We start from the raw sequence: 15188 nt of genomic DNA on the forward strand, positions 1-15188 counted from the left end.
TAATACTGTTATTATCATAGGATATTTATTTCTTCCTCCTTTTATTTTTTCCTCCTTCCACGTTTATACATTCTCATTAGTCTCCTTTTGTTAGGCCTACTGTAAAATTGTCCTAAGTATCTTCTTCTTTTAGGTCTCGTGGTCTGCCTAAACTGAAAGAGTCCCGTTCACATGAGTCTCTGCTGAGCCCATGCAGTGCTGTGGAATGTCTGGATCTTGGTCGAGGGGAGCCAGTGTCAGTGAAGCCACTCCATAGTAGCATCCTTGGACAAGACTTCTGCTTTGAGGTACATAGGAAAAAGAATTGTAGACCAAATGGAGAATAGTTGGTAATAGTTGACAGTGTCACTGTCGTGTTTCAGACTTGATTATCTTAAATGGTTTTCAGTTCCTGAAATTGTTCTACTTAAAAGGGAAGAATTGAAAATCTGTTGATAGAATTATATTTGGAATCAAAGTTATTCATGATGCTCTTACCTTTGCCTTTGCTACTTTAAAAAACTTGAGCACTTAGTACATTCTCAGCATAGGTTACAAGATTAGCAATAGCTTCTCAAACTAATATGTTAATTTTTAATATTGATAAAGATGTCATATACTGGTATTTAATCCCTAATTTTAAAATTTTTTGAGAAAACCCACTAAAATCATAGTTTTATAACTATAATATGAGTGATTCTTGATCTAAGGCCAGACCTTGTTTGTTTTTGTAATCTCCTGCATGTTCCTAGACCAGCAGCCACATTTCAGGTCCTCACTAACCACCTGAGTCTAGGAGCTGCCATTTCAGCACAGTCTGTCTGATCTGATTCATTGTATTAAGAACTTAAGAGTAAGTGGACAGACTGCAGCAATTTGAGCAGGTCATTTATATGTGTTTTTGTAATTAATAATAATAAAATTGTTATTGTTATTATTATTGGAAATCACTTGAACTTTTCCTTATTTGTGGAGCTCAGTTCAATTGGCTTCTACTATGGACACAGTATACTACGTCCAGTGTTATAAATAACTAGAAATTAATGGATTGGTTGCCTGCTGGAGGAGAAGTAGATTCCAAAGAGTGACTGAGCTGCACTGATGCCTTTCAACTTCATTTAGTAGCCTTCTGCAGCATTTTAATGAAGCAGTCTTAAGAAATCAAATGATTTTACAAACATTTTCCCTTTTTAGTTATTTCTATTAGTTCAAATGAATATATTCATTTACAAGTAATTTTAGATGTGGCTTTAAGTTCTGTTTAATGTTTTATTTATCTGAGCCATAGGCCAGCTAAATTGTAGATGAGCTTTGTTCTCATAGCTCAGAAGTGTGGATGCTACTTAGAGATTAAAATTTAAGTAAAGATACAACAAAACTTAAGACAATTGTTTAGCTTCACATAGTAAGATTTGGGTTTCATAACATGTCCCTAATCCTTAAACTATAGAAATTAGAAGATAAATCCCCTCTCAAACACACACACACACACACACACACACACACACACACACACACACACAGTCTTCATCCATGTCTCTAATCTTTCTGTTGAAGGTCACCTACCTAAGTGGAAGTAAATGCTTTAGCTGTAACTCCGCCTCAGAGAGAGATAAGTGGATGGAAAACCTTCGAAGGACAGTTCAGCCAAATAAGGTAATGGTGGCTTTGAGTGTCAAAAATGTGTCACACACAGGACATTTATATCACTCCCTGTGAGGCTCAAGGATCCTCTCAGAAGAGGAAGCAGAAAGAATGTAAATGCAGGACGATGAGAAGAAGGGCTAAGAAATACACAGCCTGTGCTCTCATCGCCTCATAGCTGCTGTGGCAGCAGACTCACACAAAGCCGTCAGCAGCCATGGATTAGAAAGGGCTCTAGGGGCCCTAAGCCTCCCTGCTAAACTATTGGCTACTTGTAGGTTTCGGGGAGGAGCAGTTATAGTTTTCAGTTTTCCTCACCAGAGGAGCACATCAGACTTCAGTGCATAGTTCTAACCCATGGTCACCACATGACTAAACTCAGTGGATCTCAGAAAGATGGGAGGGGCTATGAATGTTAGGAAAGGAACTGGTAAGGAAGGGAGTAATTAAGTTGGATGGAGATTAAAGAATGCCCCTTATAGGTGTATTAAATTGTCAAAACAGATTCAATAAAAGGTTTTTTTAATACACTACTTTGTAATCATCAAGTTGATAGAAAACCAATGTAGTAGTATCTTAGTTTAATAAATCTTAAAAATTTTTTGTTGTTGAGACAAGGTCTCACTATGTTACCAAGGCTGGCCTTAAACTCGTAGCCTTTTTATCCCAGCCTCCAAATGCTGGGATTATAGGCCAGTGCTACCACATCTGGCATAGAGCCCAACATTTTTAAAATGTATATACATATTATGACATTTTGCACTAAAAATAGTCTTATTGGAGATAATATTATTATTTTACCAGTGTGAATCAAGAGACTCAAAAAAGCTAGGTGACATACCTAGCCAGAAGTTAATATATGATAAAAGTGGTCCTGGAAGGCGTGTTTGTTAGCAACTTCTCTTTTTTTTCCCCTAAAAATTGGTCTAGCTCATATAGTTGGCTATAGAGATCTTCCTGTTACATGGTGACATTTTTTTAACCCAAGTAAAACAATATATGTAGTTCTGTAAGATTCTTTTAAAAATATTTAATCATATTTGTGTGTGTGTGTGTGTGTGTGTGTGTGTGAGAGAGAGAGAGAGAGAGAGAGAGAGAGAGAGAGAGAGAGAGAGAGAGAGAGAGTCAAAGACAGGCAGACAGACTGACTGACAGATTGACTGACCACAGTCCACAGATGTAACTGAGAGGACAATTTGCAGGAGTTGGTTCTTTTCCTTCCGCCGTGTGGATCCCGGGGATCAAATGCTAGTGGTCAGGCTTGGCAGCAGGTCAGCTACCCACTGACCCGACTTCCCATGCAAGAGTCTTCTTCACAGTTCTATGACCCTAAACAATGCAGTCGCGGGTCTTCTTGCTGTATGTTGGCTGCTCCTTAGTTTACTCCTTAGCCTTACTTTAAGAAGAAAACATTCTCTTTCTGGCCTGTCAGCTTCAATTTCAACTTCATTGTCTCTTTTTAGGACAATTGTAGACGAGCTGAAAATGTTCTCCGTTTATGGATCATTGAAGCCAAGGACCTTGCCCCTAAAAAAAAATATTTCTGCGAACTGTGCCTTGATGATACCCTCTTTGCTCGTACAACCAGCAAGACCAAAGCAGACAATATTTTCTGGGGTGAACATTTTGAATTCTATAGCCTTCCACCTCTTCATAGCATCACAGTTCACATTTATAAGGATGTGGAAAAAAAGAAAAAAAAGGACAAGAATAATTATGTAGGGCTAGTCAACATCCCCACTGCCAGTGTGACTGGGCGCCAGTTTGTAGAAAAGTGGTACCCAGTGAGTACACCCACACCCAACAAAGGAAAGACAGGAGGACCTTCTATTCGGATTAAGTCGCGTTTCCAAACTATCACCATTCTGCCTATGGAGCAATACAAAGAGTTTGCAGAATTCATCACCAGCAACTACACCATGCTGTGCTCTGTGCTTGAGCCAGTAATTAGTGTAAGGAATAAAGAGGAACTGGCTTGTGCCTTAGTACACATTCTTCAAAGTACGGGCAGAGCTAAGGTAAGTTGAAAAGGGTGTGCTACCTTAAAGTCCTTCCTTACTGTGTACAAGGAAATGAAGTTATGGATACTGGGAGAAACTGTGAAAATCCAGCTTAAATTTTCTTCAGAAAAAGAAAAAGGAATTAAAGATGAGTTAAGAAAGCCTATTAGCAGGCCTACAAGAGACTGCGTGAAATGGAGGACCCAGCAAATACCTACTTCTAGTTTATTTTCATGAGTTAGATAAATACCATAAATGCAGTTGCTACGACCCCACAACACGTTCAAATTCTGTTGTCACTGTTGTTTTCTTTTTGAAACATGGTCTTACCATGTTGCCTATTCTAGCCCCAAACTTGTGATCCTCCTGCCCCAGCCTCTCAAAGCACAGAAATAAAGGTATGATACGGGTGTACATCATCTGCGTAGCTGAGTATTAAATAATGGATTTCTTTCTCATATTTTAAGATTAACTGCTAGATGTATCCCAGTGGTATAGAAGGATATATTCAAGAAATGTGCTAAGTGTAAGTCTTCATGGAATTAAGATATGGCTCTGAAATGAAAACACCAACGGGTGTTGTACAGTTAGTTGGCAGCTGTTTCGTGGTTAATCTTTCATCTAAACGGAAATGAAAACTGGGAAGATAAAATGACATCTAACATGTGCCAGTAACTGTTAGACACTGAAGGTGTGTTCACTGTATGCGTTGAACAAAGATAAACACTCTCCTTGGCCTCATAGGGCTTTGTTTTCTGGAGAAATCGTTCTAAGTAATTAAAAAGTAAATCTGTGATTACAGTGAGAAGTGCAGAGAGTAAAAAGACAAATAATACTATGGAAGTGTGGAAAGGGGGGAGCTGACAAGTGAGGTGTTAGGGTCTAGGAGGAAGCAGTATGTGAAATGAGCTCTAAAGGGTCTCAGAAATTAATCTTACGACAACGGGAATGGAGGTGAGGGTGAGAGAAGAGCAGAACTGAGAATAGCATTTGCAAAAGATGTTTGTGGTGAATAGAGAATGTTGTATGTAGAAAGGGCTGTGTGAACTAAACAAGAGAAAGAGAAGAAACTAGAGCCCCATGCAGGGCCTGGCGCAGAGGGAATGGGCCGAGGTGAGGCTGGAGAGAGGCTGGAGACACAGCCAGAAGTACGGGCTCTTCAGCAAATCTGTGGAGAAGCTCCTGAATTAAACCGAGAGCTTCAATAAATACGCCAGAGTCCTGTCCTCGCTGCCTTTTCCCTTTCCAAGGAATGTAGTGGCTTAGTTTTAAAGCTGTGTTTCCAGAGTATCTGTTGTTTCCATTGTGTCTTCTCATGTTTATACTTACTCAGTTTCTTTCTCTCTGACTGAACATTATTCTGCCAGGATTTCCTGACGGACTTGGTGATGTCGGAGGTGGATCGTTGTGGGGAGCATGACGTCTTGATCTTCAGAGAAAACACCATTGCCACTAAGTCCATTGAGGAGTATCTCAAGTTGGTGGGACAACAATACCTGCATGATGCTCTGGGTATGGAAGAGGAAGTTATCCCTGGCAGTTTTAACTTCTTTCACCTCCTATAACAAATTGAATGTAAACTCTGCATTCATTAGTTCACCTGACTTGAGTGATTTAGATTTCAACCATAAACTAACTGCCTCTGCCATTCTTGCTAGTGCAGTAACCACACGTGTTCGTTGTAACGTGTGAAAATAGAAAACCATCAGCATGTGTAGCTATCCCAAAGCCTCTGCATTTCTGATCCCAGGAGATAGAATATCATTGATGGATTTCACCACCAGAACTGAGGTGTTCTACTTCTCCTGAAGTATTGAGGATCTGTATCATGTTATGCCTGTATTGCCTCAACCTTAAAAGGATTAACCTACCATTTATTATCAAGCATATAAAGCTCTCATCAGAAATGAAGAAATGCTTGATATTTCTTACAGTTCTACACTTGTATTTTAAGGTCTTTAACTGGTAACTAATTTTTGTCTAGTCATTAGTTGTTGATGCCAAAGCCACTAAGATCTAGATTTGGTTATGAAATGAAGTCATTAGCTGCCAGAGTAAGGCCGTGTGTTAGACACATAGCATAGTACAGTGGGTATGAGTTCTTGAATGAATCTGTGGTTTAGAGGTGGACTGTTTGTGATAGCCTAAGCTGACCTAGTTTTCATAACAATGCTGCCTCAGCCTCCCAGTTTCTCCATACCCCCAGCTCTTGACACAGAATCTAGTACAGCACTGTACTGTACAGATATACTGGGAGCCACATATGTGTGGTATTGTGTGTTTATTGAGTAACATCAAACTTTTAAGTAGTCACAGGGGGAAAAGAAGAATAAGAGAAATCAATGAAATTAACAACAATTTTTATTTAACACAATTTATTTTAAATATTAACAACTAATCAATAAGGGAATTATTAATGAAATATTTATTTTCCATACTCTGAAATTCGCTGTATATTTTATATTTGCTCCACGTTTTAGTTTGTTCTAGTAATGTTTCTAGTCCTTATCAGTCACATGTAATCATTAGAGGTAGTAATAAAGGTATGCTGAATGGTTATAGAGTTTTTGTTCACAAAGAGTTTATAATATAAGGAAATGAGATGAAGTTGTCTGTTTAACCAAAAGAGAATCCTATGTTTTTGCAGAGAATTTGTAAGCACAATTAGGGATTAGCATGAAAAAAAAAAAAAAGACATGAATTAAAAGTCATAGACATGAGGGGAAAAAATCAGGTGATTATGCATTAAACCTTCCAATGGAAAAAGGGCATGAAAGTAAACCAGTGGGTTGGCTCAGGGGGTAAAGGTACTTGCCACCAACCCTGGTGCCCCAAATCTGGTCCCCAGGACCAATATGGTGGAACTGGTTCCCACAAGTTGTTCTCTGACTTCCACGTATGTATTATAGCACTTGTGGGCATTCCTAGTCACACCAACAAGATAAAGAAAGGAAGGAAGGAAAAGGAAAGAAAGAAAGGTAGTTTTAAAAGAATATGAAAGACATAAGTAAGTAACAACAAAAGTTTCCAATAATTAGAAACCAAATTTTGAGAGCCTGGCTGAGGATTTAGATTTTTACACTAATCACTGGAAAGCCACCAAAAAAAAAATTTAGTTGGCTCATTTTAGTGAAATAGAGTGATGAAAATGGATTTTTTGTGGTTTTTTTTTTTTTTTTTTTTTTTTTTTTTTTTAGAAAAAGCAATAGAGATCAATTAAGCCATTGTAGCTGGGAATGGTGGTGCACTCCTTTAATTCCAGCACTTGGGAACCATAGGCAGGTAGATCTTTGTGAGTTGGAAGCCAGCCTAGTCTACAAAGTGAGTCAAAGACAGCCATGGCTACACAGAGAAACCCTGTTTCAGGGGGAAAAAATAAGGAGGAAGAGGAGATAGTTTATGCTTGATGCTGCAGAGAACCTGGGTTCAGTTCCATACCCACATGGTGGCTAAAAGCCTTCTGTAACTCCAGTTTCAGGGATCTGATGCCCTCTCCTAGCTGTTGTGTAAACTGCACATTTGTGGTGCACACACATAAATATAGGGGAAAACACTCAAACACTTTTTAAAGTAAGTGACTAAATCTTGGAAACAAAAAAGAAGCCATTGGTGGCACAAACCTTTAATCCTAGCACTAGGGAGGCAGAGGCAGGCAGATCGCTGTGAGTTTGAGGCCAGCCTGGTCCACAAAGCTAGTCCAGGACAGCCAAGGATACACAGAGAAACCCTGACTCAAAATAACAAACAAACAGAAACGCCATTGTAATAAGGAGAGCAAGAAATAATGAAACTGAGTGAGACAGTATTTGGGAGTAGTCTAGTGAAAAAGAAGGATAAGAAAAACATTGAAGTTGAACTGACTTAGCAGCTTCTCAGGTTGGTAGGAGAGAAAGAAATATTATAATTTGTAGACTTTCTAAATGACTAAGGGTGGTAAGATTGTTTTTTTAGGATTTATTTTAAATTATGTGTGCCTGTGTGTGGGTATGTGCACATGAATGCAGGTGCCCATAGAACTTGGTAACAGGCAGTTATAGCCTGCCAGATATGTGTGTTGGGAACCAAACTCAGGTCCTCTGCAAAAGCAGTACATGCTCTTAACTGCTTAGCCATCTCTCCAGCCCGTTGATTAGATTCATAACCGAAGTCATGAAAGGATTAGGCTTGAAAGGGACAGAATTATATGTGTACCTTATATATATTCACCTGGTAGGAATTTGGGTGGGGGGGGGGGTGTTAGGTGGGAAAGCAAGTCAGAACTTAAGCCTAGACAGGTGTGAGAACCCTGGGACTAACTCATAGAGTGGAGTTAAATGAAGCCAAGAAATTACCAAAACAAAGAGAATTGAATCAAGACACATCTTAGGATGCATCTCGGCTGAGTGTGTAAAAGCAAGATGGGGAATCGAGAAAATGTGAAGAAAGAAAGAAAGAGAGAAAGAAAAAAAGAAAACAAACCAGGAAATTCGGCCCTGGATACCAATAGAGAAGACAGAGAAAGAGTCAGAGAAGCGATCTTTTCCGTGCTGCCTCCTAGGTGGTCGGCTGCATAGGGATGAAGTTACTATGTCAGAAATTCATTAGAGTGGACAGTGAACACAAACATCATACTTTATAAGGAGCACATGGACACCTGCTGATGTGCTAGGTGAAGAAGGCTTATGTGGTCCAGATCAATGGTGGGACCACAAACAAGGTTTTCCCACAAAGCAGAGTACCTTGATCCACATCACTGCACCTGCTGGTGAGTCAGGGCTGTTCTGGTCACAGGACAAAGATAACTTGAGAGAGGAAGAACACGTCTGTTCACACATGCATTGTGGATACCAAGCTGAGTGTTCTCAATGTGGTCATTATTTTAAAAAAGGAAAAGAGAGAAGGATGTTTCAGGGCTGACAGATACTGCTGTGCCTCAGTGGTTGGAACCTAAGAGAACTAGCAGAAACTGCAAGCTTTTTAATCTCTCTCCTGATGGTGTCCACCATGTGCTATCAGAAAACTCTTTAAACAAAGAAGGTAAGAAGTCCAGCACCAAATGCCCCAAGATTCAGCATCTTGTTACTTCACGTGTTCTACAACACAAGTGCTCTGAAGAAACAACACAGTAAGAAAAACCGAGCAGGAGTCTGCAGGATGTGCTAAACTTTTGGCCAAGAGAATGGAAGAAGCCAAAGAAAAACTCCAGGAACAGATTGCCAAGAGACGTAGGCTGTCCTTGCTGAAAGCTACTTCTGAGTCCAGTCAAAAATAAAGTCTTTAAAAGTTGCAAATAAATGGTCAGATGTTGAAGGCAGAAAGAGTCAGAGAAGCTGAACATACAACTCAGTGGTAGCACATTTTTAAACATCCACGAGGCCCTAGATTCAATCCTCAAGACTACCTTTTTTATTCTTAGATTTTTATTTATGAGAGAAAAAGGGGGCGGGGGGGGGGGGAAGCGAGCAAACACAACTTGTAGTTGGTTCTCTCCTTTCACCATGTGGGTGCCAGGGACCAACTCAAGGCCATCAGGCATTGCAACAAGCACCTTGGCCCACTGAGCCATTCTGCTGCCCAAGACCTCCTTTGACAAAAAATTCAAATGGTAAAAAATAGTTGTGAAATTATTTCATAATTTAAATATTGCTTGTGATGCTTCGAATCGGTGAATCAAGAGGAAAGGAGCTGGCTGGTGGTGGCGCATGCTTTCGTCCCAGCACTTGGGAGGCAGAGTCAGGCAAATCTCTGTGAATTTGAGGCCAGCCTGGTCTACAGAGCAAGTTCCAGGACAGCCAGGCCTACACAGAGAAAAACCAAGAGAGAGGGGAGGGGGAGGAGAGAGCGGGAGAGGGAGAGAAGGAGAGAGGGCGAGGTGGGTGGGGGGTGGGAGGAGGAACCATAAAGTAACGGTTGACTGGTTAGGAAACAGGTTGTACATGAAGCACACCCGCTGTAGTGACAGTTAACCTCTACTCTGATAAGGAGTTGTTTTTTGTTTGTTTATTGTTTTGTTTGTTTGTTTTTCACTTCTTTTCAGATCTATTCAATTGCTTTAGTGTAATAGGAATTATAAGAAAACAGTTTTTTTATTGATATTAGAAAAGATGCTACTAAAAAAGAAAAGATGCTACTAATCTCATTTATACAGGTGCTTACTGTAGTCATAAATTATATGTCATGGCTTTAATGATTTACGTTGTCCTATAAAAAGCAATGGTGAAGCATCTCTAGCAGTATTCTCCATTCTGTAAACATGATGGTGAGAATATTCATATTCAAAGATCCGTTGCTTAGAGATCTGAATTAGTCATGAATGGGTACCAAGTCCTTTGATACAGTAGTGAATCGTTAAATATCCGATGAGCTCAGTGAGGGAGGCATGACAATTAATTCATTGAGCATGGGAAGCAATTCAGATTACCTCCCAAAAATCTCTTATTAACCTTTCTGTAACCTAAGAGCGTGGGCTAGAGGAAAGAATATTGTTACAGCTTCCATGAGCTAAACGGTTAACTCATAAGATTCTCAGTAGTGAGATTAGATTGTCTTTTTCTCATTTAGTTTTGTTGTATGTCATATACTTTAAGCAAAAGGAAAAAAAGAGGTGCAGTTTCCAAACTGCTTGAGCTCTGTGATTTTAGAAGCTGCCAGTCAGGCCTGGGGATGTAGTTCATTGGTGGAACACTTCCCTGGCATACATAAGGCCGTGTGAGTTTAATACCCACCCATCCTTGAAGAATGTTGCCAGTCATAATGCATAGTATCAGCCAGCTTGCTAGTATGTCTTGATCTTAATGACAGCATTATTCTCTACTGAAAAAAGCTCTGCTTTATTTAGACTTAAGTCTTCCATCTGTTAGCTTTCTTTACCTGTCTTATTAAAGTCATTTCTTGTTGGTGTCTTGTGACACAGAAGAAATGCCATCTGTGAAACATAAGTCTCTCAGAAAGTGTAATTTCCGTGCTGGTGTTGGAGGCAAATGCCTTTCAGCAGTAATATGTCAACACCTGTTGACTTACACCTATACATAAAATGCTGATGATAGTGATGGTTTAGCGATGTACATAGAAAACACATAATAGAACTGAGCATGGTGGTACATGCTTGTATTTTTATCACTTTCAAGGTAAAGAAAGGCAGGACTACTTGATGAGTTTATAGTCAGACTGGTGTGCATGAGACCTTTCCTTAAAAGAGGGTGGGGGTGAAGATGGAGCAATGGCTCGTGGTTAAAAGCACTTACTCCTCTTTCAGAGAACCCAGGTTGGCTTCCCAGCACCCACATAATAGCTCACAGCCATTCATAAATCCAGTTGCAGTGAATTTGATGCCATCTTCTGACCTCCACTGATACCAGGCACTCAGGTGGTGCACTTCAGACATATGCACATAAAATAAATCTAAAAGTTTTTTAATTAGAAAAATGTTTTCAAAGAAGGTGCTGAAGAGATGGTTAAGCAGGTAAGAGAGTTTTCTTGCTGCATAATCGTGAGGACCACAATTCAAATAACAACACACATATAACATATCTGCAAACACCTGTAATTCCAGCTCCCAGGGATCTGACACTCTGATCTGGCCTCCATGTGCACAGCCATGCTCATATACACACCTGTGTGCTTATATTCATGCAAACACAGACAAATAAAATGCTTTTTACAGTTCAAAAGAGAACATAGTTCAAAAGAGAACATTCTGGATGCACACTAAATATTTAGACTCAGTGATTGCCCCCATTAGCTCTGATTTTTTTTTCAAATGCAAAGGAACAAACTCAAATGATTTTAAAGAAAAAACCTTTTTAGATGCAAACTTACAAAAGCTTTATCTTCGTTTTAGCATACAACATATTATCAGACATAGGTTATAATTCCAAAAATGGCTGGGTGTGGCAGCACATGCCTTTAATCCCAGCACTGGGGAGGCAGAGGCAGGCAGATCGTTTTGAGTTTGAGGCCAGCCTGGTATTCAAAGTGAGTCCAGGACAGCCATGGCTACCCAGAGAAACCCTGTCTTGAAAAACAAACAAACAAATCCAAAACTAAAAACAATTTTCTGAATTTTAAAACAAATTTAAGGTATCTCATATCAGGAAAATCTTTAGACCCTATAGTGCTGGTACCACAAACAATTTGTGTCTGGACTCTGAGAAATGTATTGGATTGTTATCTTTGAAAAATGACAGAAAAAAGTTAATATTTATATTACTAATATTTCCCTAGAATAGTTACGACCAAACTGAACACCCTTAACAGAATGTTACAGATTTACAGTTTGGCCATTTATTACTAAAATACTTGATATTTCGAAGTTTTACATTTATGTACCCTTTAAATGAAACAGATTGTTGTAGAAACATGGAGTGAAGCAATCTTATGGGAATTGTTAGCATTTTTTAAACTTTACCAGTTTGGTAATTTCCCTTTATTAAAAACTATAATAACTATAAAACTATTAAAAAGCATAATATGCTTTCTATATGGAACCCAATTAAGTGCCAAGAACAATACTACATTGGGGGTTTTGCTCCTTACCACAATTCTACAAGATAGTTCTGATGCCAATAAAGCAGACAAAGCTCAGGCAGTTAGTGACCTTTTAAGCCCCTTAGTCAATTAAGTAGGAGATCCAGGGTTTGACCATAGTTCTCTCTTAATACTGTAGTGCATGTTCATATTCTCCCCCCACTCCTTGCTTTCCTGTGTGTGCATGCGTGCGTGTGTGCGCTTGTGTGCGTGTGTGTGTGTGTGTGTGTGTGCGTGTGTGTGTGTGTACCACTCTTTAAAAGCTTTCCTTCACCTCAGAATTATCATTTTGACAGAAAACGTGTTTCATTTTACGTTCGCCACTTTATTTTTTAGAAATTATTGTTCTCTTTCAAAACCCTATTATAACTAACTTGGACCTCAAGTTAGGAACCTCTTTGAACTCAAGAACTAACCTTTTTGAACCTCAAGAAGGATCTTTAAAAGGTCCGCTCCTCTTTATTGAAGAGAGACCTGTAAGAAAACAAGACTGTGTACTTCTATCTCATAAAAAACTTAGTAAAGTGCTTATTGAGAGTTATTCAAAGGGGTAGGAATTTGAACATGATTAAAACCTGGTTCTTCATTATGATAGGCAGATTTGGGCCCAGGGGTCCCGCTCAAACTAAGGCACCAGCCAAGGACAATACAGGTGGTAAACCTTAAACCCCTACCCAGATCTAGCCAATGGTCAGAACATTCTCCACACTTGAGTGGAGAGTGGGATATGACTTTCTCACATACTCTAGTGCCTCACATTTGACCATGTCCCCTGGAGGGGGAGACCTGGTGGCACTCAGAGGAAGGACAGCAGGTTACCGAGAAGAGACTTGATACCCTATGAGCATATACAGGGGGAGGTAATCCCCCTCAGGAAAAGTCATAGGGGTGGGGAATAAGGGGAAAATGGGAGGGAGGGAAGAATGGGAAGAGACAAGGGATGAGATAACCATTAAGATGTAACAAGAATAAATTAATAAAAAAATTTTTTTAAGAAAAATAAATAAATAAAACCTGGTTCTTAATATCCAAAGGCTTATCTTACAAGTGAGAGGTACATATGAATACTCACAAAAGAGAATAAAACATGGAGGCATTGAAGTAGCATGCTTAACAGAGTTAAACAGATATGATGATGTCAAAGAATATTAAGTATGTCTTTACAGATAGGCTGCCTAGCCAATGCTTGTAAACCAATGTCTATAGTATATGTAAAGAGAAATGCAACAGTTTTGTGTGGAAGATTAAAGTTTGTCCCAATGCTAGCGACAGACTTGGAAAGCCTTGCTTGCATCTGTTTGACATAGGCATTACTCCTAAAACTTTAGGTGGGTTATCTGTTCAGTCAGGCTTGCATTGTTTTTTTGAGGGGCGGAGGGACTTTTGTTTTTCCTGGAATAATGATATTACTGAGACTGCAGGGGGGAGCTCTGTTACAAGTTCGTGATAATTAAATATATTTTGAGTTTCCAGTAAAAGATACAACATTTTAAAATCAAATTGCTGCTATTTTTATAAATAATAATAATGCTGGTAGTCGGTTCTGTTCTGCTTCCAGGATAAGGAGAATAAACATAGTGCATGGGAGGAGCTAAGTGTTGGGTTCTAAAGCAGTGACGCTTCAGGGATCCTCCATGCCATATCTGAGGAAAGACAACTCTAAAGCATGCACAGTTGTTTGTTCTAGTGAGGGGGTCACTGTATAGTTACAGCACTTGCTGTCTTCTCCCTTTGATCAGGGGAGTTTATCAAAGCCTTGTATGAGTCAGATGAGAACTGTGAAGTGGACCCCAGTAAGTGCTCATCTAGCGAGCTGATGGACCACCAGAGCAACCTGAAGATGTGCTGCGAGTTGGCTTTCTGCAAGATCATCAACTCTTACTGGTGAGCTTGCGTCCTTGCCAGAGAACCTACTTTCTCCACAGGAAAATCACCACAAAGAAAGTGCTAGAAGGAAAGTGCAAGCTTCCCCTCCCTGAGTCCTGTCTAACTCTAACGCTTCCTTGTAAGCAGGACTTCTGAGCTGTCTCGCTAAATAACCCTTCCCATCTATCTATTGGAGCTGTGCTTACTAACACCTGAAAGTTGGGGTTGGAGGCATGAGGTGGGGTTGTTTGTTTTGTTTTGTTTTTTATTTTTTTAAAAATATTAGCTAGTATGAGACAGATATGTTCATAAATTTTTATCTTTTCTCTACCACAAGCAAATGGTGAGTTTGGGAAGATTTTTTCATGAACAGCCTTTAGGGACATTATGATAGCGATGTTAAACCAGATCATTTAGTCAGGAACCTCGTGCCATCTTCCCACTTAGCTAAACTACGTTTGTACTAATCCAGAATTTTGTAACTTTCAGTTTCTAATCTCCATTTGACCTCTTGTGAGTTTCCCACCTCCTGTCAGCCATGAATCAGGCTGATCCCATCCCTGGGTGTCTAGTAGGCCCTCCTCCTAGCTCAGCTCTAGAACAGAGGTGTCCTGGGTCAGAACGGGGTCACTTAGACTTTCATGGGTCATGACACTTTTATATTTAGAGGTTTTGGGTTTTTGTTTTTTTTCTGTGTGTGTGTGTGTATTTTCCCCCTTCTGTAGTGTCTTCCCTCGTGAGTTGAAAGAAGTGTTTGCATCATGGAAGCAGCAGTGCCTGAACCGAGGCAAGCAAGACATCAGTGAGCGGCTCATTAGTGCCTCATTGTTTCTCCGTTTTCTTTGCCCAGCCATTATGTCCCCCAGTCTTTTCAACCTGATGCAGGAGTACCCTGATGACCGCACATCTCGGACGCTCACACTTATTGCCAAGGTCATTCAGAACCTGGCCAACTTTGCCAAGTAAGTGAAACTACCCTGACCCTTTTAAAAAATACCTGGCTTTAAAAATGCATGAGCATTTAGATGAGGCTAAGGAGCCACATTCCTATTTGTACTAGACTTTTATTGCATTGTCAGTAAAAAATTTTTAAAAGGAAACAAATATTAAACTTTGTACAAACATTTAGTGAAGTATTTATAACAATTTAAAATAATGTTTATAAAAGATACTTAATAATATGAAAATGATGGT

At 39.6% G+C, this 15188-nt stretch overlaps 1 protein-coding gene across 9 annotated transcripts in view; it reads left to right on the forward strand.

Annotated features, from left to right (window-relative positions):
• Positions 1 to 15188, forward strand: part of RASAL2 (RAS protein activator like 2) — a 261261-nt gene that overhangs the window by 221435 nt on the left and 24638 nt on the right. For all 9 annotated transcript variants that reach the window (XM_084789182.1, XM_084789183.1, XM_084789184.1 and 6 more), the window contains 6 exons: positions 134 to 287; positions 1537 to 1635; positions 3087 to 3641; positions 4991 to 5135; positions 13868 to 14012; positions 14720 to 14956. In XM_084789182.1, the coding sequence (XP_084645308.1) occupies positions 134 to 287; positions 1537 to 1635; positions 3087 to 3641; positions 4991 to 5135; positions 13868 to 14012; positions 14720 to 14956 (1335 nt within the window). The remainder of the gene's footprint in view (positions 1 to 133; positions 288 to 1536; positions 1636 to 3086; positions 3642 to 4990; positions 5136 to 13867; positions 14013 to 14719; positions 14957 to 15188) is intronic.

Source organism: Acomys minous, assembly GCF_964271855.1.
Source record: "Acomys minous genome assembly, chromosome: 1".
Taxonomy (NCBI): domain Eukaryota; kingdom Metazoa; phylum Chordata; class Mammalia; order Rodentia; family Muridae; genus Acomys; species Acomys minous.